The 27,609-nt window shown below is 45.6% G+C and overlaps 1 protein-coding gene across 2 annotated transcripts in view; it reads right to left on the reverse strand.

The window, feature by feature from the left end:
• Bap60 (Brahma-associated protein 60) overlaps window positions 1-27,609 on the reverse strand; it is a 327,819-nt gene that overhangs the window by 299,177 nt on the left and 1,033 nt on the right. The window contains exon 2 of one of the 2 annotated variants that reach the window (XM_075682910.1): window positions 15,809-15,900. The exons of the other annotated variant lie outside the window; for it this stretch is intronic. Within the exon in view, the coding sequence (XP_075539025.1) occupies window positions 15,809-15,899 (91 nt within the window). The 5' untranslated portion in view covers window position 15,900. The remainder of the gene's footprint in view (window positions 1-15,808; window positions 15,901-27,609) is intronic. 2 annotated transcript variants of the gene reach the window in all.

Consider the following 27,609-nt stretch of genomic DNA (forward strand, 5'->3'; position numbering starts at 1 on the left):
TGCGATAACATTTTTTAGGCGGTAAACGTGTCACCCGATAAAGACAAGTACACATGTCGATATGTTCGGCTGATGTATGTTCTCTGCAGATGAAGTGACAACTTGTTTAATTCTACACATAAACTTTCAATGAGACTTGTTCTGAAAGCGCCAGTGGCCAGTCGGATTCCTAGATGGTGGACTGGGTCTAGCATCTTGCTAGACCCAGTCCACCATCTAGACCCAATAGATGCGCTCGGGGCGGCAGAGTGATAAATCATGGCACCATAGTCCAATCGTGATCAAATGAGGCTCTTATAGAGACTCATTAAACACTTCCTGTCACTACCCCATGTAGTCTGGGATAGAAGTTTCATTATGTTCATTGTTTTTAGACATTTTTCTTTAAGAAGTTTAATGTGTAGGACGAAAGTGAGTCTGTAGTCAAGAATAACACCTAGAAATTTGTGCTCTTTGTTTACAGGTATCTGTCGTCCACATAGTTCTAAGCAAGGATCTGGGATCAGGCCTCTCTTTCTTGTGAAAAGAACACGAACTTTTGTTAGGATTGATCTTAAATCCATTTTTGTCTGCCCACTTTGACACTTTGTTCAGGCCATGCTGTACCTATCTCTCAAACACTGCGAGGTTACAGGATTTGAAAGCTATTTGAATGTCGTCCACGTAGACAGAATAAAAGATGGCCGGTGGTAATGAAGCACGAAGCGTGTTCATCTTCACGATGAAGAGTGTGCAGCTGAGCACACCTCCTTGGGGTACACCCATTTATTGCGCAGAAGACGTGAAAGTATATTGCCGACTTTTACCCGGAGGTATGATTGGACAGATAGCTTTCTATTAGGTTTAACATATTACCATGGATGCCCATTTCTGACAAGTCCCTTAAGATTCCGTAACGCCACGTTGTGTCGTACGCTTTCTCTATATCGAGGAATATGGATAAGAAATACTGTTTGTGTACAAATGCGTCCCGGCTATTTCCTTCAATACGTGCAAGATGATCAGTTGTGAAGCACCCTTCTCTGAAGCCACACTGATAAGGATCAAGCATTTTGCTCAGTTCAAGGAAGTGAATGAGTCACCGATTAATCATTTTTTCAAATACCTTACAAAGGCAACTTGTGAGGGCTATCGGGCGGTAGCTTGCCATTGAGGAAGGCTCTTTGCCTTGTTTCAAAACAGGGACCACAATGGCTTCTTTCCATGCACTTGGAATGTATCCTACAGCCCAAATGGTGTTGAAAACTGCGAGTAGTGTAACTTGGGTGTCATTGTGTAAGTTTTTGATCATTTCATACATGATTCTGTCAGATCCCGGTACAGAGGTCTTGCATGCGCTCAAGGCAGCTCTCAACTCGGCAATACTAAAAGGACGGTTGTAAGGCTCATTTTCTCGACTTTTTCTTGTGAATGGCTTACGTTCTACTATTTGTTTCTATTTGAGAAAAGATTGTGGATACTTGGTTGAACTTGACACGCTCTCAAAGTGCTCCCCAAGTGAATCTGCCTGGTCTTGCAGGGTATCGCCTTGTGTGTTTACCAAAGGAAGGGAGTATGTTTGTTGCCCTCGTATCCTATTAACTCTGTTTCAGACTTCGGCCTCATCTGTATACGAGTTGATACCCGACAAAAACTTCTGCCAACTCTCTCTTCTGGCCTGTCGGCACATTCTCCTGCCTTCGGATTTTACTTTTTTAAAGTTAATAAGATTCTCCGAAGTGGGGGAGGCGCATAGCAACCCCCACGCTTTGTTTTGTTTCTTACGAGCGATCCTACATTCGTCGTTCCACCACGGGACGCGCCATTTGCATGCCAAGCCACTTACTTCAGATATGCATTTAGATGCGGCATCTATTATGAAGACTGTAATATACTCCACAGCAGCATCAATTCCTAACAAAGGCATGTCAGCCCATGAGATACTAGTGAGAGTTCGGAATTTCTCCCAGTTGACTGTATCGATCTTCCACCTAGGAGCCTGTGATGGATATTCGTTTTCTTTTGATGTTCTTAGGAAACATCAAAAGACAGTATAGGGAAGTGGTTGCTGCCGTAAGAGTTGTTGGCAACTTCCCATTTAAGTTCAGGCAGTATAGACGGGGAAACTATGCTAAGATCTATTGAAGAACAGGTTCTGTTTGCAAGAGAGTAATACTTGGGTTCCTTCTTATTCAACAGGCACGCACCAAAAGAAAAAAGGAACTGTTCATCAAGGCGTCCTCGCGCATCTATACAAGGGTCGCCTCAAAGGTAGTTGTGTGCATTGAAAATGCCAAGAACAACATAGGGTTCCGGCAATTCATCTATAAAGGACTGAAATTCATGTTTGCTTAGTTTGTAATGTGGGGGTATATAAAGCGAGCAAATAGTGATAAGTTTGCATAGCAGAACAACTCGAACCGCCACTGCTTCAAGGGCCGTTCGTAGCAGTAAATGTTGACACGCTATGCTTTTTTGAATCACAATTGCAACACCGCACGATGATGCGATTGCATCATCGCGATCTTTGCGAAAAGTAACATACTGTCGAAGAAAGCTTGTGTATTTTGGTTTTAAGTGTGTTTCCTGTAAACACAGCACTTTTCGATTGTGTTTGTGGATGAGTTCTTGCACATCATCAAGGTTTCTAAGGAGACCTCTGACGTTCCATTGAATAATTTGTGTATCCATAGTTAAAAGTAAATTGGTGCTGTGTGCATGAAAAACGGAAGTGATGCCTTAGATTACAGAGCTCTTTCGAGGCCCTGTAACGGGGGTTTTGTGCTTTCTGAAGCGTTCGAGGGAGCCTCGCCGCTCCTTAGGCGCTTGGTACGCCTTGAGGATAGGTGTAGTGTCCATTGCCTCTTATGAGGTGCCGAACACATGCTCTTGCGAGCGAGAAGTTACCAGAGGGAGTCCCGCCTTGGAGGGCAAGACCTCTGCGCCCACCAGACCAGAGGTCGATGGGGCTCCCTGAGGGATTTAACTACGCCGGCTGTTGCTAGCGCTGGAAGGAGCCAGGGAGGTTGGGGCAGCCTCGGCTGCGCCCACCTTCGGGGTGGATGGTCCCTTCTGCTGGGTTGACGGACCAGCGCTAGCTGCAACCACCGCGGGGGCAGATGGCGTAACTGCTGACTTACTGCTTGTGGGTCGGACAGCCGCCGGAGGCCGTTGTGTCGCTGCCCCCTGACGCGTCACATCGGCAAAACTTTTCTTGGGCAGGTATGAAACCCGCCTGCGTGCCTCCTTGAATGATATGTTCTCTTTTACTTTGACCGTTATAATTTCTTTTTCCTTCTTCCAGGAGGGGCACGACCGCGAGTACGCGACGTGCTCCCCGTCAGTTTACACAGTGGAGAGCGTTCTCACAAGCTTCAGAGGTGTGTTCTTGGGTACTGCATTTCGCATAAGTTTGGCGGCCTCGGCAGCTCTGCGAGCTGTGGCCGAAGCGCTGGCATTTGAAACATGGGAGTGGATTTGGCACGTACAGCCTAACACGGAGCTTGATGTACCCGGCCTCAATTGACTCGGGCAAGACACTTGAACCAAAGGTGCTTTGTCTGAATCCCTTTGCCATCCCGCCTCATCTTAATTGTTTTGACACTGATCACATTTTGCTCACTGAAGCCCTCCAGGAGTTCCGCTTCAGTCAGCTTAAGCAAATAATCATCCGACACAACACCATGAGTGGTGTTCATTGTACGGTGCGGGATTACTGTTATGTGGGTCTCCCCAAATGATAATAGTTTCGGTAGTTTCTCATATTGTTTCAGATCGCGGAGCTCCAAGAGGAGGTCACCGCTTGCCATCCTCGACACCTTGTAACCTGGACCAAAAACATCAGTCAAGGACTTTGAAACAAGGAATGGTGAAACAGTTCGCACTGCTTTGTTTGACTTTTCAGAGTGAATAACATGGAAGAGGGGGAAATTCTGGATTTGGTGTCCGAAAAACTTTGGTGCGCCCTCGTTTCTGAGGGCGATCAGGAAGGTCGGGGAAAGAAGTTTCCATGAAAATATATAAACATTCGGCAACCCCACCGACCGCCCACCATGGAGTCTAACGAAGGGACGCAGCAGAGCTTGCATACAAGTCTGCATGCAGCCAGTCGTACGCCGCCACTATAACCAAATTTAGTGTACCCAAGGTTGGATAGCCACACAGGGTTAACCCTTGCCGCCAAGGAGAAGGAAGTAAATAGAAGAGAGAAGGAGACAGGAAAGGTGGAAAGTAAGGGAAAGACGAAGGTTATAGGAAGAGAGAGACAGGAAAAGGCAACTGCCAGTTTCCTCTAGGTGGGTCAGTCTGGAGGTGCCGTCTATGTGATGTGAAGCCGAGGCCAAAGAGGTGTGTTGCCTCCGCTGGGGGGCCTTTAAGGCCCAAACACCCAGCATCGGCTCAACCCCCAGGATCCCCTTTTCTCCAGACATGGCTAAGACGTGCACGGCTACACGCGGGAGGGTCCAACCCTCGTGTGCTTGGGTACGTGGTGTCGCAACACACCAAACGCCTGCTTACGCAGACGCCCCTGCGAGGAATTGGAATCTGCAATAAAAAAAAAATCGACCCTCAAAGGGTTAAAGTGGAGTTTCGGTCTTACGTTACGCACGTTTTCGGCACCGCACCGACGTCAAGCTACCAGTAGAGTTTGAACACAGTACACAGCACGAGTGCTTGCAGCAGCATGGGTACGGGACCTTTTTTTTCGGGGGACTTCACGGTGCGCGGCCGCGCGCGTGTCCCTTTCAAAACATTTTGCGACTAATCTGCTAGGGCAGGGCGCATGCGGCGTCGCGCCATGAAACAGGCAGATTGCCCCTTCCCACGCTGGTTATGCTTCAGCGCGTAACATTGCTGTATTGAGGCGAAGCTGACTTTCGGAAACCGACATTATGCAACGCGCCGTGCTTTCGGAGCTTCGAAGCCAATCGCGAGGACCATAAATGCGGAGTCAGTGCCACTACAGACAGCGGCGAATTCTTTCAATGAAAAACACGGCGCCAAACGGCAAGAAGCTTAATAGCAAATGAAGCAGCTAGGTCTAGCGTTTGCTGCAGTGTCGCTACGGCTACCAGCAGATTGCGGCGAGGTAATCAAAACGGCAGCGGTAGTGGCTTTCATGCCGTTTCGGACCTACAATCACAGCAAAAAGTCCGGAAAATCGGACGGCAAAGGGTTCTTGCATTCGAAAAGTCGGTCGTTGACTGTACACTGGCAACTCTTCCAGCCAACGACACAGCGTAAAAGACGATTCGTTACGATCCTTCTGTTACACGAGCCAGCATTATTTATTTAAAGATACCTTACAGGCCTCGAAGTGAGGGATTCAGTAAGGGGTGCAGTCAAAGGCGTAGCAACAGGGGGGGCCGGGGCGTCGTGGGCCCCGGGTGCAAGGGGCCAGTGAAGGGGGGGGGGGGGGGGGTGTCATATCCGTCTGAAGACACCCCTCTTTCAGCCGGCTACACCCGGGGAGGGGGGTGACAGAAGACCTATGGGCCCCGGGTGCCAGACGACCTAGCTACGCCACTGGGTGCAGTGCATAGAAAATACATGGAATATATGACATCTATAAAACTGTAGCAGTTTGCATACTGCAACAATAAGTGCAACTGAGGTGAAAAAGAATTACTTAGTTCACAATTCACTAGTAAAAAACAAAAACAAAATAATAACAGGGAATGAATCCCACAGAGTATTTACAAAGAAGTCGTGTAATTAACAAGACGAGAGTGTTAAACAGTATTAAAGATTTTTAGAAATGACATAAGATTTACCAATGCGACAGTCTGACAGAATGGTAAACATAGCGACATAACGGTGCTAACGCGACAATAAGGTGTCAAACATAGCGCAAGTACAAGAAAGCATGGTGCAACAAACGTAATACCTCACATTTCTTTAGTCCTGTAGTCAGTCAAGGCGTCACTCAGGGCCAGATTAAGAAAAATGGGGGCCCTGGGCTAATGCGCATGCAGGCCACCTTTCCCTATACTGACACCCCCCGCCCCTCGCCTGCTACGCTGCTGGAAATATGCCATGTTTCATTTTTATTCCACCAAATTAAAAAGAACGAAGTACGATCAACGGGATTATTCTTATTATTATTAGAAAGAAAACAACAAAACTTGCTTGAAACGCGTGCTGTTGTAAACACCAACACATATGTTCACTTTGTAATTAATCTACATTCTGTTTTCAGCAAAAGCTAGGCTTTAAGAAAAAGTTTACTGCACTGAAAACGAACAAGAACGTAGAAAAGACAACACAGCTCAGATGTCAAGCCTTCTAAAGCTAGGCTTTGTTTGCATCCCTAAGTTTAATACCATGAGGAGACGCATGGTTGTATCGAAAACATTCTTTATTAAAATTCAAGCATCAGACTGCAGTAATCGTTATACACATTACTCTATAAATATGCAATAGATATGTACAATACTTAAGGCAATACAAACACCATAAAAATGCACTAGAATACAGATGAAAATTACCAAATGTAATTACGAAACATTCTTTGAAAATATTTTCGTTAAAGGTAGGACCCCAAGCGAGGACGACACCAAATAAACGTGGCACTATCAAAAACAAAACTACAGTTCTTTATAAGCACGCTAAATATCACAATAAGAACAAGCAAGAGACGAACAACGAAGATTTGCATATCTTGAATTACACTGCTTAGCGTTTCATTCGCAACGTGGAGGCTGGGAGGCGACACAGCGAACTTATTGGAACTATTCATGTATAGCGCAAACAGTGCTCTTTTAAAATGGTATCTTTCCCGTCTTCGCTTTGGCGAAATCAGATATAGTCTGTTCGAAGGATAGATCGCGGAGGAGGTCACTTTCAATGGACATGATAGCAAGCGAGTTCACCTTGTCGTCAAGGAGGCTCGAAAGAACGCGATTTTTTATCAGCGACAACTTGTAAAACGATCATCCTGTCTCACAGTTTGCCACAGGTATGCTTGAGTATATTCGCAAAGCAATAGAAAGGTTCGGAAACAGATCAATAAGCTTTCTTTCGTGCAGCAACTTCATTATTCCCAGGGGACTCGTGTCCTGGCACACAGAGTTGTGCAGAAAGTTCGCAAACTGAACGATTTCAGCAGAAAATGCTGGCTCGAAATCATTTTTGTAGGTTTTCACCAACTTCTCAGCCTACTAGGCTAAAGAGGCCTTGCTCCCGACTTATGTCAGCAATTTTAAGAATCCGAACCTTTCGCAGAGTTCTGTGTAGGCAGCCTTTCGCACTCGCAAAGCAGAGTCTAGACTGTCAAGCACAACATTGTAGGTCTCTGCAATAAACTTTTTTCTACCTCGTCGCACACTGTCTTACTCAAAAGATGTGCTCACTCAAAACGATGCGTTTGCCCTCATCCTGATAACACTGATTGGAACTTAGCATTGCGTGCTCTCTTCGAAGGTATCAAGATGAGGTCGCAAAGAATTAACGAAGCCTTCTAGAGAGCTCAGCAGGTCTACAGCAGTTGAAATGCCTAGGCCTGGTTTCTATGCTCGTTTTGTCGAAGCGCTCAAAGATTTCACTCCAGAAAATCGCCATGAATGCAGTCTCTAGTTTTGTCATTTTCTTGAAGAGAGAGTGCGCTTCGTTCCTAGGGTCACGGTTTTCTTCCTCTTTCTTTGATATAGCTTCAAGGCAACACAAGACTGCATTGAAATTTTTGCGAATGGCCTTACCAGGGTGTCTACCAAGTTGACATTTCCAAGTTCCCCGAGTTTTCCAGGTTTTCCCTGAGCACCTTTGCAAAATTCCCTGAATGAGCCGGAACTTTGTTTTATGTCAAGACAGGCTGACACCATGCTGCTTGATGCTGTCACTCTCAAGTAAGCATGTTTAAACTAAGAAAGTGACTTAATCCAGTTTGAATAGTAAGAAGTAATATCTATTTTATTTAACAAGAATAGAAGGAATGTGTTAGTAAAATACGCAGCGAAAGAAATGGTAAAACCCATTCCAAATTGAGTCGAACATTTTCAAATACGAATGAAAAGGAGATGCATACATAAGTAAATATTTATGAATATGAGCTATTTCTATCAACTGATAGCAAACTCATCGGTATGAGGCCTGAACTTTGTCAGAACTAAGATTCTCTCTCAGCAGTTGGGAAGTCAACCTGAAGTGTCCTACTCTCAGCCCGTACACAACATCTCAGTGTTGGGTTTCACTACTTTAAAGAGTTTATTTTGGTTCGAATGAGGGACACCTGTATCTCGGCGTCAGCCAACACTTTGTTTTTTGAGCTCAAGCTCCTTCAAAAAGGCAGCGGCCCACTACCTTTCCCGTTAATTCCTCAGTGCGTCCGTCCTTTCTGTTTTCATCGTCCTTCTGCCACGCTTTCCCCCCATGGATCATTTGAAGCATCCTCTTGGTCAGTTGTACAGTCAACGTCCAATTTTTTGGACTCCCTAGAGGCCGTAAAAACATTCAAAAAATCGGGCAGTCTGAAAACAATAAATGCATGACTTTAACTGCCCTTAAGGGCTAAAATTGCCATATGCACATCCGAAAAAGCTTTTAAGGCCTGCCAGTACACTTATTATGCATATCGGCATATTGGTGCTCGTACTGTGACAGGAGACGGGGGTGCGCGCGTGTATAATTAAGGAATACATTATGTGTCCCGTGACAATTGCCCCTTCCCACGCTTGTTATGCTTCACTGCGTACCACTGCTATACTGAGGCGAAGCTAACTTTCGGAGACTGGCATTACACAATGCGCTGTGCTTTGCGAGCTTCGAAGCCTATCGCGAGGAATACAAAGGCGAAGTCGGTACTATTGCTGACAGCAGCGAATTCTTTCAATGAAAAACACGGCACCGCACGACAAGAAGCTTAATCGCGAACGTAGGAGCAGCTAGGCCTAACGTTACCGCAGTGTTGGTTACGGCTGCCAGCGGATCTGCGTGCGAGAGTGCCGGTTCGAGGAGGCGAGATAATCAAAATGGCGGCGGTGGCAGCTTTGATTAATGCCATTTCAGACCTGCAGTCAGGGTGATATACATTGACTATATGGAGTATGTGGTGGTGCTGCAAAGCCATGCAGATTATCGGGTATGTCCGAAAAAGCGTCCGGAAAATCGGTCGTTAACTACTCTGGCAATACATCGTGCTGATGACACGGCGTCAATGACGATTCATTGTGATTCCTCTGTTACTGGAACCAGCATCAACACAACTTTCGTTCCCTTTCAATAAAGTTGCAACTAATTTTTCCTGATAGAAGCACAAATTCCCTGAGTTTTTCCAGACTGTTCAAATTCCCTGAGAATTCCTGGTTTTCCCGGTTGGTAGACACCCTGCTTACATGACTTCGCGTGTCTTGACCACCTGGTCTCAGAGAGACTTTTCAAAAGAAGCTGCTTGCCAGTTCCGCCCATGCTGTCCAAAAGATACCTCCATTGCTTATGTGAGGCAAGAACACATACAGTCTCTAAATTACAGTGAAAAACTTGACTGCCTCAACGCAACTGTCAACACTACAAGCGCCAACTAAGTTCAGTGAATGACCAGCACACGGGACATAGACTGCCAATTCGTTCAGGTGTTTGATTTGAACTTGCAGTCCTTTGTATTTTCCTGACATATTACTTCATTATCATAAGCTTGGCCCCTACAATAATCAATTGAGATGCCACTGGTCGTCAAGAGGGACATCACGGTATCGAAAAGATACAAGCCGGCATGCGATTCAATTGGAACAAATCCAAGAAAGCGTTTGTACACTTTCCCATTTATATAGTATCATAAAACAACTGACAGCTGATCAACGTGAGTAAGGTCTGGAGTCAAATCAACACTTAAAGAGAATTCACTGAGCACGTACTGGTGGGCGAGTTGGTTATGCATGATTACAAAAACGGCGCCATATAAAACATCACACGAAGGAAGGAGACACAAGACAACCACGTAGGCACACTAACAACTGAGTGTTTTATTTCTTGACATAGAAATATATAGCTGCTGTCAAGGATCAAAACAACAAGAAACAGGGCTGTCATCTGCATAGCACAAGGAAGCCGCGATACAGAATAATTTCCAAGTGTCACTCCCAAGATATGCCAGTTCCTTTGTCGAAAGAGAAACTGAGGCTTCACTGATACAATCATCACCACGCTTCTTGATCTCAAGCGCTTCCAATATCTCCCTTGTCAGTCGAACATCAGCTCTGTTCAAAACACAGGTTCTGGTTGTCTCGTGCCTCCTTCCTTCATCTGTTGTTTTATTTGGCGCCGTCTTTGTAATCAATTAAAGAGAATTATTTTGCGCGTTTCACTCAGTCAATGAGACGTTGTTTGACAGCGTTTGCCATGTGCTCAATAAATTCATCGCAAATGGTTTTTGACAGATACGATGGGTGACCTTTTCCTCTGTTCCCGTAGCGTTTGATGTGCTCCTCTAGAGAGGGATCAAACTTGGCAATGGCCTCAAGCACTCCCATATAATGGCCCTTTCTCGGTGAACCAAAGATCTCCTCACTGCCCCTAAACACTAGGTTGCGCTCAGCTAGAAGCTTAACTACAATGACTACGCGCTTCAACACCTCTGTCCAGTAAGCAGTCTCAGTGACAAGATGCTTAACCAGCTCCTTGTCAATTGTGCTGCTCGAGCTAGAGCGGGCAAGCCATGCTGCCATGTAGTTCCATTGCTCGACGCTATTTTTATATGCGCAAACCTTTTTTTCTGCGCTTTTCCAATCAGAAAAGCCGTGTGCGGTGAAAGAACTGGGGTTGCTTGAAATAGAAAATAGTTTGCACATGAAACAGTAAACGGGACCTTTGGACTCTGAATACATTAACCAGTGTCGCTCATACGCCTCCCATTTACAGCCTTTCGCACAAAAAGATGAGGTGACATATAGCGTTTCCGAGTTTCGTATTGCCTTTCGGAAGACAGAAAATTTTCTGCCCAATTTTGAAAATACAATAGCCCTTTCTCTCAAGACATACACTATGAAAGCTGTCAGTAATAATGTCCGGCCACTTAGCAGGGTCATTTCGGAGAATCTCGCAATGTACCTCTTTCTGCGGGGGTGTCTGTACTTATCTGTTGCCGCATCGAGAAGCCGCCTCATTCGTCCTCTCGAGGCACACTTTGTGGGTGGGAACAAGATTATTTGAAGCCAAACTAACAGGAAACAAGTGAGTCCGTTCATGGAGTGTTCTTTCCTGGCGCTCGTCAGTAGAAGGAGGCTCGTCCGGGAGGTTTGGCACCTGTTGATCAGCAGTAGTAGAAATCGGGCGTAGCGGACCAGACAGCTGCAGCTCTGTGGTAGGGGCCCGGCCGAGTAGCATAGACGTTGCTGACTCAGAAATAGGACAGGGCTTGGTTAGCGTCGGTTGCTCAGAAATATGGACGACCGAGGTTGGCATCGTTTTCACAGGATCCAGACAACCAAGATGAGTCAAACCTTGCTTCTTGCTAGGAAACCATGGTGATGGAGTTGGCAAGTCCTCCACAGAAGCACAGTCAGTACTATTGGGAGTTTGACACAGACTGTGGGTAGAGCGATCGTACTGCTCTGCGGAAGCTGCATTCAGTAGGTACTTTGTCATCTTTGGTAGCTTCTTTACACGCTCTTCTCTTTCTAACTTCACTTTTCGTTTAGACGCACCACACTTTGATGCTTCCGACCAAGCATTTCCGCATGAATAAATGCTAATTGTTCACCGGGCACTTCGTCAGTTCGACGCGACCGCAGGTGTCCAACGGTGGCCATCCTAATGACTGGAACATGCTGCCTGGATGGTCCGTGGCTGGCCGAGAGTGGTGCGTCCCCCGGGAGCTCTTCAGCGGGCGGGCTTATGCAAGCTTAACCGGCGGCTCGGGACTGAATCGCAGCCCGCGATCAACTTCCTTTTATAGACGCGCGCCGCGTATGTCTGTTACTAGTGCCAAAGCAGGTGTTCACATACGCATAGAGTTTTTTGTACAAATTCCCTCCTCCGTACAAACTCACTCCTTCTGCCGTTCCGGTCTCATCTTCCTATTGGTTAGGAGCAATCGTCTGTTCTGGTAGGTTCTCAATTTTTCTTTCGCCCCATCAACGCCGAGCGCGAGAACGAAGAGGAGAAGGCGACTCCTAGCGCGGGTGAAGTTACACGCCCTCCGTCGCCTCTGAGTCATCTTTTTGTACTCCTTTCTGGAAAGTTCGGCGGCCAGTCTGACTTACTTAGCCACTAGGCAGGAATGGGCCTTGGAGAAAGGCCTTTGTGTCCAGCTCTCCAACTTCCCCCTTCACTCCTCTACAACCCTAGCCCGAACAGTGAACATTCCATGCCCCACGGCACGCGGACAAAAGCACGTGTGACGTCTTCTTTCCTTTCCTGCCTAGACTCTGCCATCAGACTCATCATCATCTGCTATCAGACTCATCCTCCCCCGCCCGAATTACCATCACGGTAAAGAAAAGTCGAGTGGGAGGCACTGTTGAGTACTGCAGCACATCCTTTCTATGAGAAGGACAGCAGCAGAACTATTTGAGAGGTGGAGGGTGGCGTGGAGGTGACGAGGGGCAAGGGAGATTTAGGTCCTCATCCCACATTGTTTTAGGTGTTTCCCTCTTGCCCCTCCTCTCCAAACAGCACTGGACAGAGGGATTGACAGGAAACCACGAAAACTCTTCCAAGCAAACACACCTCACTTCGTAAGAGGGCCCCGCCGGCGTGGTGGGGGATTCCTGTTTTTGCAGCTCGACAAGCTCTCCCCAAATGATCAGGCTAAACGCATGCTGTTACATTAGGCGGGAGGCCCCGTCTGCTCGTTCTGGTTTTCTCGCTTCATACATGGCGTTCGAAGTTACGTTGCCCATGGTTCCATATACTAAGCAGGTTAGAATAAACGGGCCCCCTTCTCCTACTGTCCGAGGTGAGGCCCTGGGCTGCAGGCCCCTTACCACCCCCCCCCCCCCCTTAATCCAGTGCTGCCATCACCTCGACTTTCGTTCACTTTCAATAAAATTACGGCTAATTTTTACTGATAGAAGCACAAATTCTTTAAGTTTTTCTTGATTGTTTCCAGACTACTTGAACTCCCTCAGCATTGCCGGTTTTTCCAGTTTTCCCGGTTGGTATACACCCTGCAAATATTAATCCAACGTGTACCGTTAGAATGCCATTCCAGAAACCTTGCAGCATTCGTTTCGCACCAAGAAAAGACTTAGTTTCAGAGAAAGTTGTGACTGAAGGTGCCAAATTTCTCCAGCGAGTGAGGCTGCATGCATCATCCCCATTCTAACTGCCATGGGTGAGATGGCTTCAAGTGTGGGTATCGTGGTTTGTTGCATAAAATGAGTACCCGACCCGAGTTAGTATGAGCATCAACACTAGTACAGCACTATGCAGTACCGAGACTACCAAAACGTAAGAGTACAAGCGGCATGGAGTCGAGCTAAAATGAAACCTTTTAACCATCTGCTTCATTGTCAAGGGCAACACCAATGAGTACTTCTCCTAAAAATCGAATAGAAGTGGACAAGTACAATTTTTCTTCCATGTTGTAATGCAATGCAATCAATAATCCTTTTATTATCAGTTGTTCAATAGCAGTCAGAATTATAATTAGGCATTATGATATCTTGGGCCATTAGAATGCCTCGAACTTTCTTCTTGAGCTTTCACGAAACAGCTTCATTTGCGGCTTCAGTACAGCACCACGTATCCCACCCACCTAGTGTTTCCACCACCACGTTTGCTCCTTGCAAACGTGCTGCGATACCTTATGCTACTAGCAAGGCCTTAGCCCATATACTTCATTCTTTTGATGTGCAAGTTGCACATGTGCCAGTGGAAAAGCTGAAAAACATGCTTGTAAATGTGAAAGACAAGTTTCCAAAAGAAAGGTACCCAGGTGTTGTGTATAACATTCCTTGTGCAGACTGTAGTTACGTTTACATCGCTGAGATGGGCAATTTTCAAAGGGGTATCAAGGAACACTGTGATGATGCGAAAAAACAAACAATTTCTTCTAACACTCTTGCCAAGCATTCTGTAACAAAAGGATGTGATATTGAGTGGGGCAGGGTGCATGTGCTAGCCACTGAAAGTAATCTAACCTCACGTTTGCATCTCGAGTCATTACTAATCCAAACTACTGATATTACGCAGAACCGCAATGACAGCAGTTCTCCTTCCATTTATGCCCGCTGTTTATGCCATCTATTCACACATACATAATTGTCTCCCCTCTTTCGTTTACTTTCATTGTGAACAAGGCTCCCATTGGGAGCCGAAACGTCTTGGTTTCTTTTCTTCTAATGTTTTTTGGTCGGCGTCCGTTTTATCGTTGTCTATCTCGGGCTAGTACAAAAATGTCCCAGTAGGGTTGCGAATCGTGTCCTACATTTACCTCAATTTCTAGCTTACTAAAGCTTGGCTTAATCTGAGCCTCTAGTAGTATTCCCAATAAAAACACAGGGGAAACCACTGAGGCCCGAGTGACATCCCTTGCCCATTCTAGTGGGTATAAATGGCATGAGCAGCAGAAGGCATTTGCCAGACTGATGTGTGGGTGTACAGCTTTCAAAATTGCTTCAGGTCTACTCTACTCCACTCTGACAGTGTGATTTTGCGTGGCTCCCGAGATTGTAGTGTTCAGCTGTTGTGAAAGCATCTGATCTCAAATCTACAATGTTGCCACACATCCTCAGACAAATGGGGCAGGCGTTTGAAAGCAAAAGAAGGCTTCATGTTTGTTCCATTAATTTAGGGCCAAGGTGTGGACTACCATCATCTAGAGTGCCGACTGGTATTAGCTCACCTAGGGCACTGATACGAGAGCGTAAGTGCCAGAAGGCTGTGTCCAAGTAATGATACCAACATGACTCTGTATTGAATAGTACAACCAGAAATTATTACTGTTGACAGTCCTAGGTAAGTTGGCACAAATTTGTTGGTGTGATTAAATGCACAACAAGTTGAGGCACATGGATATTTTAATAACTTTTTTACCTTGGTTAGTGTTTGTCCTGTTTTTCTTCAATGAAAAAGAATGTGCACGCTCACAAGTGCACACTTCCAACCAAGTTAGCTCAAAGTACTCAACAGCTAGAGTGTTGCAATCGCTACTCAGAAATTTAAGTCACAACAAAGCAATGGTATAATTCCCTATTGCATTGGACAAGTTTAAGCAAGAGAAGCAAAAGAAATAAAGAGCAACACAACTGCTTATTTTGCGTTTAGAATCGGTGACTAACACTCTGCTCACTTCCTGCCCTGATACACCTCCTTACAATCTTAGTGCCACCACTATTGTTCCGACAAGCTGCACTGCAGGGCAGCATAACGTATCTCTGAAGGTATTTCAGTAGGTTTCTTTATTTTTGCACATATCAAAATTCGGTTGTTTGCTCATTCCATGTAACAAATGGTAGTACTTGACTGATGTACATCTTGTTCCGGCTTCGCACTATTGGCTTGTTGCCCGCAGCTCTTCAGAGCAACGAGAAATAATTCTAGGTTTCCAGAACCACGCAATCGAGCGGTCGGTAGCACTTGACTGATGTACATCTTGTTCCGGCTTTGCACTATTGCCTAGTTGCTCGTAGCTCTTCAGAGCAACAAGCAATGAATTCTAGGTTTCCAGAACCAAGCAATTGAGTGGTCGGTTTGCACAATGGCCTGTTTAGTCGCTCGAAGCCATCGCTGTCGTGCACAAAATCGCTCTAAAGGGTTTGGGCTTCTCATGTTATTGCTTCTTAGTTCATATCAGTGGTCATAAATATTACCGTGAGTGAACACTGAACTTTAATGAGGGCCAAGTCACATAAGGTAATCTTGCAATCACTAAGCATGACTAAGCAAAGCTTGCCTGGGGGCACTGCAGCTGCTGGCATTCCACCCATGGGCAGTGGACCTGGAGGGGGTGTGGCCACATGTGCTGGATAGCCGCTGCGGTTCATCCTGCAACACACGCCAGTTCAGCAGGTAAGCACAAGGGCCCATGCACAGCAGCAATGAAGCAGCCATTCTCCAGTGCCAGAAACTGCGCGACCCTCACTCCAACTTTGTTGGCATGGGACGAATGTGCTCAGAAGTATAGCTCAGTATTCCAACACTACAACCACTTCTCTCTCGTCCAAATTTTTTTTCCTGGCTGTCTGACACTCGCTTGCACTTCCCAGTTTCTCACTTCAAGCAGCCAGGAGAAAGACTGTTCCAAGTAAACAGAGCAAGTGGAAGAATGGCCATGCACAGAGAACAGCGTGTGAAATGCCCATAGAAAGACCCAATTCAAGACACAACCATCAAGGGAGCTCCAAAGAAACATCCACTGTTCAGTAGACACAGCAGGAGCTTGCCATCATTACTGCACAGCAACATTCTGGTGACACAACCATGCCAGCACACGCCATAATACAGACAGAATGCCAGCAGAAAGGGAGTGTGCACACCAGCTTTTGTCAGCTGTTCACTGTGTGGAACACAATGTGGGCTTCGTGGAACCAACAACAACGGCACGTTCAAAATGCGCTCTGCTTATATATTTCAGGCCTTGCTGCTCTCGGTCACCGGAGTGAGCACGCACACGTACGTGAACGGTGCAAGAGTGCTAATCAACGCAGCATCGAAAAGCAAGCTTGGCCGTCGTTCTACCAACCCTGTTAACATGAACCTCGGTGCGCATGCCACCCATGAGCGGCATCACGTCATTGGAGCATACAGCTATAAGAAGAACGTCCTGCAACCGAATCTTCAGTGGGCTTGGTGTAACCAACAACAACAGGACATTCAAATGCGCTCTGCTTATATATTTCAGGTTAGTTATCCTTGTACCTGCAGAGACAATGATAGGTGTCTATTTGTTCTTCCAAGCCCATGCACACTGCTCTCCATCATGTGTGATTGCATTCATGTCTGCAAATTATTACTGTGTGGGGATATTGAAGAAAATCCCAGTCCTAGCAGTGCTGAGATGCTCAAAAAATTATTAACAGATCAAGAGGCTATTCGTAGTGACTTGAAGGAAGGGAAATTGAAACTTACTGAAACTGAAAAAATTCTGAGCGAATTCGGCGCGCGTCTAGAGAAAGTCGAGAATAAACTGAAGGAAGTGAGCGTAAAAGCTGATACCATTGATAGTATAAATGATCATGTCATGAGACTTCAAAACACTATCATGCATCAACAAAGTAAGCTTACTGCACTGGAGGACCGAAATCGTCGAAATAACTTGATTGTCTTTGGAATTACGGAGGGGCCGAATGAATCTGAAGAGGTACTTCGGTGCAAAGTTATAAATGAAGTTTTGTGATAGACTTGGAATAAATTGCGAATCGGTAGCTAGAATTCACCGGCTTGGCAAATCCTCGTCAAACCGCCCGGTTATTCTTTATTTTCAGGACTATCTTGAAAAACAGAAGGTGCTCAGCAGATGTGGAAAGTTAAAAGGGACGAAAATTTTTATCCAAAATGATTACTCTTTGGAAACCCTAAGAAAAAGAAAACAGCTACGGCAAACTACGAAACACGAGAAAGAAAGAATCACTCGTAAATGATAAACTTCAGATTGGAAAAACGCTTTAAGTATGGGATGATGCATCTTCCACACGTGTTCCAGTTCTAGCTGCTGACGGCAAGGCATCCGAATCCTAGCGATCACAGATCTCTGACAAATTTTTGCGTATCCTTTCTTTGAATGCCAGGAACATTGTCAAAAAAATAAACTTGAAATTTTGTTACTTACTTACGGCCCTGACTTAGTGGTTTTGACTGAAACCTGGTTAAATGAAAACATTTGTGATAGTGAAATTATTCCGCCTGGTTTTAGCATATATTGACGCGATCGTGGTTCACGTGGTGGGGGAATTGCAGTGATTGCTAGGTCTGGTATAAATGTTCATGTCATGCAACAGATCGAAGATCATGAGAGCTTGTTTCTAAACATCAAAACAAATAAGTTGTTGTTTGTACTCTGCACGGTTTACAGGGCACCTGATGCTGATGTGTCTTTTCTTCCTAGAGTGTGTGATCAATTGGTTAAGTTTTGCAAACGAAATATCATAATAACAGGAGACTTCAACTTGCTATCCATAAACTGGAAACATTTGGCGTACGGTGAATTACTAATACGGATGCTATTCTTGATATAACGCTCGCTTTGAATGTTGAACAGATTGTATGTGATTTTACTAGAGAGCAAGCGCTCCTGGACCTTTTTTTTTTTTTTCGTCAGTGAATCTTTCTCTAAATGTACTATTGCCATTGAGCCGGGCATTTCAGACCATAAATTGTTGTTTTTCACCTGGTCGTGCCCCAGGGACGCCAGATACAGTCGGTCTTGTGCGACAAATCAGAGAGATTTTGAACGAAGTGATGATACCTCAATAATTTATTATATAGAAAAAACACTAGTTATTGATGCTCATTCTGGGAACGTTCATGAGCTATGGTGTCATCTTAAACAAGTAGTGTCATCCTGTACTAAAAACTTTGTACCTATGAGGAAGGCTACTAAAAATCGCAAGAATCCGTGGGAAAAGACGGGGAATGCGGTAGATGGAAATTCAAGACGATGAGCAAAACGTGAAGAACGCCTTGAAGAAGACAAGCAATGGCTTGAAGAAGACAAGTCCACTTGTCGAAGCGTTGGCTCCTGCATTCACCTTGTTCACGTTTTGCTCATCAAGAATCAGTGGGTTAGTCGTGAAATCATCCACATTAAACGTAAACTAAAACGACTGAGAAAAAAACAAAATATGTGTAAGAAGACCCTCGTGGAACTGGGGAATAAATTGGCAATTCAGGTGCAACAAGCAAAGCATAATTACTTCACTTTTTCACTTCCAGAATTTCTCAGAACTGATCCATCAAAATTTTGGCGTTACCTCGGAAAGACAAATGAGTCTATTCAAAAAATTTCAGTAAATGATCACCTTGTCAAAAACACAGCTGATATAGCTCACGCATTTAATGTATATTTTCATAGTGTTTTTTCCCCTAATGACTACTACAGCATACATAAGGAGCTTTTGAAGACAGATGTACCAGTGATAACAAGCGAGGGTGTTCTATCTATGCTACGTAAACTGAACGAGAAAAAAGGCGCAGGTAAGGATGGTATCCCTACTGCGTTCATGAAACGCTTTGCAGCGCAGATTGCAGACTACTTGGCAAATCTTTTCCAGCTTTCTTCAACCCCTAGTGAGCTTCCTGATGACTGGAAGGTAGCACGCGTTGTACCAATTTTTAAGGGCGACAAGCTTAACATAACAAATTATAGACCCGTGTCGATTATATTTACTTGTTCGAAAATTATGGAACACGTCATAGCTGGATATATAAGGTCTTTCATGTCTAATAATAAAGTTTTGTTTCCTTATCAACATGGATTTACCAAGGGAAGATCTACTTCGACTGAGTTACTCACCACTGTACATGATCTTATAATCGCATTGGACCACTCGGGGCAAATAGATGCATTCTTTATAGACTTTAGCAAGGCGTTTGACAAGGTGTCGCATACGAAACTAATACATAAGTTGAGATTAACCGGCCTTCCCATCTACTTAGTGAAATGGGTTGAAGCATACTTGCATAGCAGAAAACAATTTGTTGTAGTAGATGAGTGTGCGTCTGATATGCTCCCTGTTTCTTCTGGTGTGCCTCAGGGCAGTGTACTCGGACCCTTGCTGTTCTTGGCTTATGTAAATGATCTCATTGAATTTTTGTCTGATACAGTGTGTATAAAATTATTTGCTGATGACTGTACTATATACAAGGAGATATTGTGTGAGAGTGATCCCGTTGTATTGCAGGACCAATTGTTCCAGAACGAGCAGTGGTGTCGAACTTAAGATATGGAAAGTAATGTGCAAAAAACAGTCGTACAGTTACACGGAAATTACAGCCTAGTTATTATCCCTATAGTCTCTGTAACCAAGAAATAGCAAAGGTCACAAGCTATAAGTATTTAGGTGTTACACTCACTTCTAAGTTATCCTGGTCAGGTCGCGTTTCAGATATAAGTGCACCAGCATTTAATAGGTTGTGTTTCGTAAGAAGGAAACTAAACAAAGCTCCAGCAAAGTTAAAAGTTACTAGCGTACAATACTTACATAAGGTCGAAATTAGAATATGCTTCTGTAATTTGGGATCCCGAAACTAAACAGGATATACATAAACTTGAGATGTTGCAAAGAAAATCAATCCGATCCATTTTTGGTAAATATAAAAGGTGTGACTCCCCTACTAAACTTATGCAAGAATACGGGATTACAACATTACAGGTACGTCGAAAATAGCTCGGATAGTGTTCTTGCATAACATGTTGAAAGGTAAATTTTACATGTCCATACTTTCATATGTAAAACTCTTAGACACCACCTTGGTGGAGCGTGTGCCGGTTCTGCTGGTCTACCGCTGCCCATTCTATGCCTGGATCCCGCATCAGCATACCATCTCTTCCCGACCCGTTCTGCTGGCTCTTCTGTTTATCTATCCGTCCGTATCAGCGTGGCGCGGCGATCAGTGACTCCACAACTTCCCGAAGCTATAAAGCCTGAACTTCAATGCTCCTGGATCAGTGGGCATGGCGAAATGTTGTCAACAACGCTGACCGTTCGTCTTCCTTTTGTAATTCAGGTTAGCTACTCGCATTCTTCTGTAAAATCTAGTAATAGATTTCTTGTAGTTGTGCCATGCCCAAGCGCTCTTACGCATATCATTTATGAATGTTTTCTTGTGTGCGAGCTCCTTGTTTGCGGAGATGTTGAGTCAAATCCTGGCCCTGATATCGAGAGCAAGTTAAGTGATATCGCAGCAGGCCAGAATGCAATAATTCAAGCTATTGCAGAACTTAAATCCCAGTTGACGGCATCACAGGCTGCTTTAGTTGCAGTCAGTGCCAGGGTAGTAGAACTTGATAAACTTCTGCGAGAAGTCAAAAAGTCTACAGACCAAATTAACAACATTAATAGTGCTATTGATTCACTTCGTGGTTCTGTCACTCAGCAGTCCTAGAAGTTGGTCGACCTAGAAGACCGCAGCCGTCGTTCCAACTTGGTTGTTTAGGCGTACCTGAGGCGCCCGATGAAACAGCAGATCAACTAAAAAATAAAATTGTAAAGGAAATATTCGAACAGAAGCTTGGGGTGAAATGTTCGTCCGTTGGTAGAATTCATAGGCTTGGTCATAGTCATAACAAAAATCGACCAACTATTTTGTACCTGCAGGATTACAATGAAAAGCAGTGCATTCTAAAAAATGCTAAGAAACTGAAAGGCACACGTATCTTCATCGAGAATGATTATTCTCGTCGCACTCTGCGCAGGCGCCGGCTTCTGTATGAGAGTGCAAGGGGAGATAGGGCAAATGGAAAAAAAGTCTATCTTGTCAATGATAAACTACGGATTGACAATGACACGTTTGTGTGGGACGAGTACAAAAACACACGTGTTAGGCTCCCTGCTAGACGCGTCAACGCGGATAACAACCACGTGTTTCTCGGCCACAGCATTTGCGCCTCTTAAACGTAAACGTACGAAGTATAATTAACAAAACTGCAGAACTAGAAACTATACTCCTTTGTCAGGACCCTCATATAGTAGTATTAACCGAAACATGGCTCCATGAAGAAATTAAAGACGAGGACTTGGTTCCTGATTCCTATTATATATACAGAAGGGACCGAACTTCTCGTGGCGGTGGTGTGGCCGTTATTGTGAGCAAAAACACGTCTGTATCGTTACTAGAACAAATTGATAATCATGAAAGTTTGTTCCTACAGATCAATTTGTACGGGTTCTTGTTTAACCTTGTAGCAGTGTACCGTCCGCCGTGTGCCACGTTGGATTTCCTAACCAAACTTCATGAACATATTGTTAAATATTCCAGAAAGACCATAACAGTGGCTGGCGATTTTAACCTTCCCAGCATAAATTGGAAGAAACTTTCGTCACCTACTCTAGCGGACCAAATTATTTTTGACACAATGTTAGCTTGCGATCTCGACCAAGCAGTTCACGTTCCAACACGGGTGCAGGGATCTGCTTCCTCTATTCTTGATCTGGTTTTTCACAGCAGATCTCTTCGAGACGTTGAAATAACTGTTGAGGAAGGCATATCAGATCATCGGCTATTGTGCTTCACATGTCGAACAGATAGTTCAAACTATAGCACGCTTAAAGATTGCAAATCCGTCAAAAACTATATTAAAGCAAATGACGAGTCCGTTATCGATTACCTTGCACTAGCACTGGAAGACTTCTCTGGCGATGATGCTGACTACCTATGGCTAAAGCTGAAATCCATTTGCCACTTCTGTATTGATAACTTCATCCCTAGTAAAATGAAGAAGGCCTCTAGTCACTTAATCTCAGTATCCATGATCACCAGCAGCATGTGTTCCTCGATGGGGCCTGCGTAGTCAATGTGCACCCGAGACCACTTCCGGCCTGTTTCAGGCCACAGTGCCGGTATCTGCGCAGGAGACATCGTACTTGTGCACGTGTCTCCCATTTGCATACCATCCTCTCGATATCGGCAGCCAGCCCTGGGTAAAAAACATGGTTTGCGCAAGGTTTTTAATCGTAGCCATTCCTGGGTGTTTCATGAAGGAGCCTCAAAAGTCTTCCAGCAGCCACTGACGGCACGACTATTCTATGTCCCCAGTAAATGAAGTCATGACTTACAGTCAACTCATGCTTTTTCTGAAATAACGGCCGGAACCGCCCCTCTGTCTCTGCCAGGTAGGTCGGCCAGCCCTGCAGGATCCATTTTCGCACTTGCTGTAACAAAGGATCACAGATGGTTATAGCTGCCAACTCTTTGGCACTGATGTGTGCCGCATTCACAGTCTCAGCACATAATACATGCTTGGGCGCATCTTCCTGTTCTTCATTGGGCTGCCCCAGGCGAATAGGGAGTCGGCTGAAAGCATTGGCGTTCACGTTTTAAGATCCCTTACGATAGGCCACACTGTACTGATATCCTCCCAGCAGCAAGGCCCACTGCTGAATGCGGGCAGCGGCCATTGGCGGTAATGCCTTGTCCAGGCTGAACAGTCCCGTTAACGGTTTGTGGTCTGTTATCAGCTCAAAATGGTTCCTACACAGGCAGTCTCTCAACCTCATCCCGCCGAACATGAGAGCGAGGGCGTCCTTCTCTAGCTGGGAATAGTTCTCGACTTTTGTTAGGGTTCGTGACCTAAATCCTATAGGGTAGCCAACGCCGCCGACTCGATGTGCAACACTGCTCCCAGACCTACTGCTGATCCGTCACAACCTAAGTTCGGGTCAAAATGCATCAGAAGTTTTGCATTCTTCATTGCCCTCTTGGCTGCTTCGAAAGCAGTCTGCTGCTGTTTGCCCCAGAACCACTTCACGCTCTTTGCCGACAACGTGTATAAGGGTGCTAGTAAAGTTGACACATGCGGCAAGACCTTGCCATAGTAACTTAAAAGACCTTAAAATGCTTTTAGTTCACTCACTGTAGCGGGTCTTAGGGCGCTGAGCAGTGCTGTTATCGCTTTTAGGGTGTAAGCCGTTGCTATCAATGCAGTGCCCGAGAAAAGCAACTTGCTTCTGCCGGAACTTGCACTTCTCATGCCTTAGACACAGGCCCTGTTCCCTCAGATGTTGTAGCACTTGCTTCAGGATCATGTAGTTGTTCGTCTTTTCAGCTACAATAATGTCGTCCATATACACCTGCACTCTGGGGATACCATTGAGCACGGCTTACACGTGTCACTGGAACATTGCCGGCACTGAAGACACTCCAAAGGTCAGCCTGTTGAAACAGTATAGACCCTTGCAAGTGTTCAAAATGGCTAGCTTCTTCGAGCCTTCGCTCAGGGGCAGCTGATTATAGGCGCTCCACAAATACAACGTGCTGAAAACTTCTCCCCTGTTGAGATTCGCAAAGATATCATCAACCCGTGGCAGCAGATATTGCTCCATAAGGGTCACAGCATTCACCGTAAGACAGAAGTTGCCGCACATTCACAGCCACCCATTCTTCTTGACTACTGGCATGGCGGGTGTGACCCATTCAGAAAATGTCACTGGTGAAAACACCTCTTCATCAACTAACCTATCTATCTCTTCTGACAGCATTTGCTTGAGCGCGTACGGCACCCCTCCGAGCTTTACAAATCCGGGGCCTGGCATCTTCTCTGACGATCAGGTGGCCTTCGAAGCAAACCAAGACTTGGGGCAAGGATGTCGTTGTACTTTGATAACAAGGTATTCAACCTTTGGTCTGTAGTGTCCGTTTGTATGCACGCCACAGCCTTTTCAGTGGGTACTGGCACACCTGCCGTATTAAAGCTTCGGATAGTGTCACGGCCGCAAGGCGTCGGTCCCGGACAATAAACGACAACCAGTTCGGCCTAAATTGTCGCACCACCTATGGTGGTTGCAGCGAGTTGCAATTTTCCAGCGCTAGGAAGTGGGCCCTTGAAACATGACAGCTTCATTGTTGTTGCCTGCAGATGTGGCGACTTGAGCTGATGTCGCTCAAATACGGCTCGCGGAATAACACTCACAAGTGACCCCGTACCTACTAACATTGTGAGCAGCACTCTGTTCCAACTTATTTGGCGAACAATAGGCTTAATATGAGCACTGTTCATCGCTTGGTGCATAATCAGCGTGCACAGAGCTTTGCAGTCCTCAGAACTATCTCGCGGGCTTTGAGAAAGTGTGTATGCTTGTCGCTTCCCCTTAGTGCCTTCGTCCGACGCTCTATACATTCGAACTAAGTGGCCGCGTTTCCGGCACCGATGGCACACTGTTCAGAGATGACAGCAATCATCTGCATGGTGCAAGGATGCCCCACATCGGGTGCAAGGCCGGTGCTCATCACAAGGTAGCCCACTTGGTTTCTTAGACTGCAGATGTAAGTGGGCAGAGCGAACAAAATTAGCTGTGTCTGCCTCTGGGAGGGTACTTTCTGCATGTGCAGCGCGTTTTCTGCTGTGGCCTCAGCAAAAATTGCGAAGCCTTCTGCTTCCTTCAACAACAGGAAACTGCGGGTCAACACACGTCTTACGTCTTCGTTCCGAATACCACATACTATGCAGTCCCACAGCATGAGGTGCAGCAAGTCGCCAAAATTGCAGTCTTCGACCATGTGACGAAGTGCAGCTACGAAATCCCAAACTCTCTCACCTTCTGCCTGTGTGTACATAAAGAAATAGTAACTGGCTGCTGTTTCATTGACTTGCAGCTTGTAGTGGCTTTGTAGGCGCTTGACAACATCGCTGTATGCGAGGTCGTTTATGCTTTTGGGGTGGTATCGTCCCTGAAGTACCTTGACAGCGCTGATGGACAGAGCGGCCACCAGCAAGGCTTGTTGTTTTGCCGTATCTGTGATTTCGTGCGCTTGAAAGTAAGCTTCTAAACGTACCTTTTAGGTGGACCAGCCTCCTTCCTTTTTGGTGAATGCGGGTGCTTGCCCCGACGTAATCGCTGCCTGTTTCAGTAGACGCACTTTAAGGCATTCCCCTACCGCGTCAATTAACGCCTAGTCGCCACTGTTGTGTTTTGAGTGAACGTCTCAGTAACACAAGTGAAAAAAAAAGCTTTTTTTATTTTGCTTGTATCGTTTTCATATCCTAATGCGGCGATGTCACGGTGATTGGCAGCATGTTGTCGCTCGAGGTGGCATCATGAGATATGCTTCCTGCTGTCGGTTTACAATACGTTTGCATGACACAGCAGTTAATGAGTTTGTGCGCGACAGCAATGGCTTTAAGTAACGAAATTGGTTGTTGGGTGACCAAATAACTAGTTCTTGTCACTTGATCACTCAGCTATGCCAATCTAGAATTGATCACAAGTCACCTGGGAGTGCTCTAAGGGATTAGCCAATAGCGCTAAGCCTGAACAGGATGTACATCAGTGACATACTATATATATGCATATGTCACCTTGAAGACGAAAACCCCACTTGTCAAAACAATGCCTCCTGCTTTCACCTTGTTCTCGTTACTACCAGTTGTTGCACAAAATGAGCAAACTACCAAATTTTGATATGTGCAAGGATAAAAAAAACTAGTGCAAGACCTTCAAAAATTATGCTGCTCAGTAGAGCAAAACAAATCAAGTTATACTGTTAGAGCATGTGCCACCCAATTTCAGTGCTTATTTGCTGCCTTCACAGCAGCAACATCGGTGTAACTCGCGTGGGGTTCAACTTGCAGGCGGCGAGTAGACGCGACAGCCATCTCTATTGGATCGCTTACATATTGCCACCTGAAGTAGTGGGGACCGCGCAAAACAAGAGACAGGAGGACTAAGAAGGAAGAAGGGCACGTGCTAGCCTTGACCCGCTTCATAGCCTGATCCCGTGGCCATTGTTTTTCAGAAGCCAGTTGTCCCCATTAAACGTCTCCAGTCTTCTTTGGAGACACAATATTTAAGGCTAAACCCCATGGGAGCAATTTTGTGCACGACGACTTCGAGCAACAAAACAGGCCGTCGCTTGAACAGATTGCTCGGTCTTGTCGCTCAATCGCTCAGTTCTGCAAATCTAGAATTCGACGCTCGTCAACTGGAAGTGCTATGAGTGACTAGCCAATAGCGCGAAAGCGGAATTGGATGTACTATCGGCGTCAAATGAAAGTTGAACAGCGGAGCGCGTGGCCCAAGCACAAGTTAAGATATAGTGCGCGCCGTCCAGTCATCACCGTTGACAGGCGCGCACATCCGATTTGGCCGCACTGCGCGATCCCCCTCTAGTGACATAATTTCGCTTCTGTCCTGGTTCTTACATTTGAAAGGGAGGATATAAAAAATAAAAACAAAGCTAAAATATTGCAGTTTACGGCGAGTCTTGTCGCACAGATCGCCGAAGCCACAAGTGCTGTCAGAGCGTTGCGCGTGGTGCAGTTTGCACCGTCATCGCAAGGTAGATTCGCCCGCGCGGCGCGGGCAATGACGGTGCAAACTGCACCACGCGCACCGCGCTATTCGCGCTGACAGCACTTGTGGCTTCGGCGATCTGTGCGACAAGACTCGCCGTAAACTGCAATATTTTAGCTTCGTTTTTATTTTTTATATCCTCCCTTTCAAATGTAAGAACCAGGACAGAAGGGAAGTTATCTCACTAGAGGGGGATCGCGCAGTGCGGCCAAATCGGATGTGCGCGCCTGTCAGTGGTGATGACTGGACGGCGCGCACTATATCTTGACTTGTGCTTGGGCCAGGCGCTCCGCTGTTCAACTTTCATTTGACGCCGATAGTACATTACACAAATGCTACCGATTGCCGCGCGGAAGGAGCAAACAATTGAATTTTTATACGTGCAAGGATAAGAACTTGCTGCAAGACCCTCAGAAATATTTTATGCTATTTACAGTAAAATACATCAACTTAAATTAATAAAGCATGCGTCACGCTAGTTTTGCCGCCTATATTGATGCCCTTATACCGGCAACACCGGGGAGACATCACTCAAAGTCATCGCGTGCATGGGGTACGACTTGTAGGCGACGAGCGAACGCGACAGCCATCTCCATCATGTTGCTTGCTGCTGTCGCACGCAAGGTCGCTTGCATTGGGGTTTATACTTTAAGCATGCACAGGTGTGCTTAAGTGAGCCCTCTGAACATGCATGTTCAGATCTTATTCATCACACATGCTTGGTGCGGTGATGTTAAAGTGGTGGTTA

This window comes from Dermacentor variabilis, chromosome 2 (genome assembly GCF_050947875.1).
Source record: "Dermacentor variabilis isolate Ectoservices chromosome 2, ASM5094787v1, whole genome shotgun sequence".
Lineage (NCBI taxonomy): Eukaryota > Metazoa > Arthropoda > Arachnida > Ixodida > Ixodidae > Dermacentor > Dermacentor variabilis.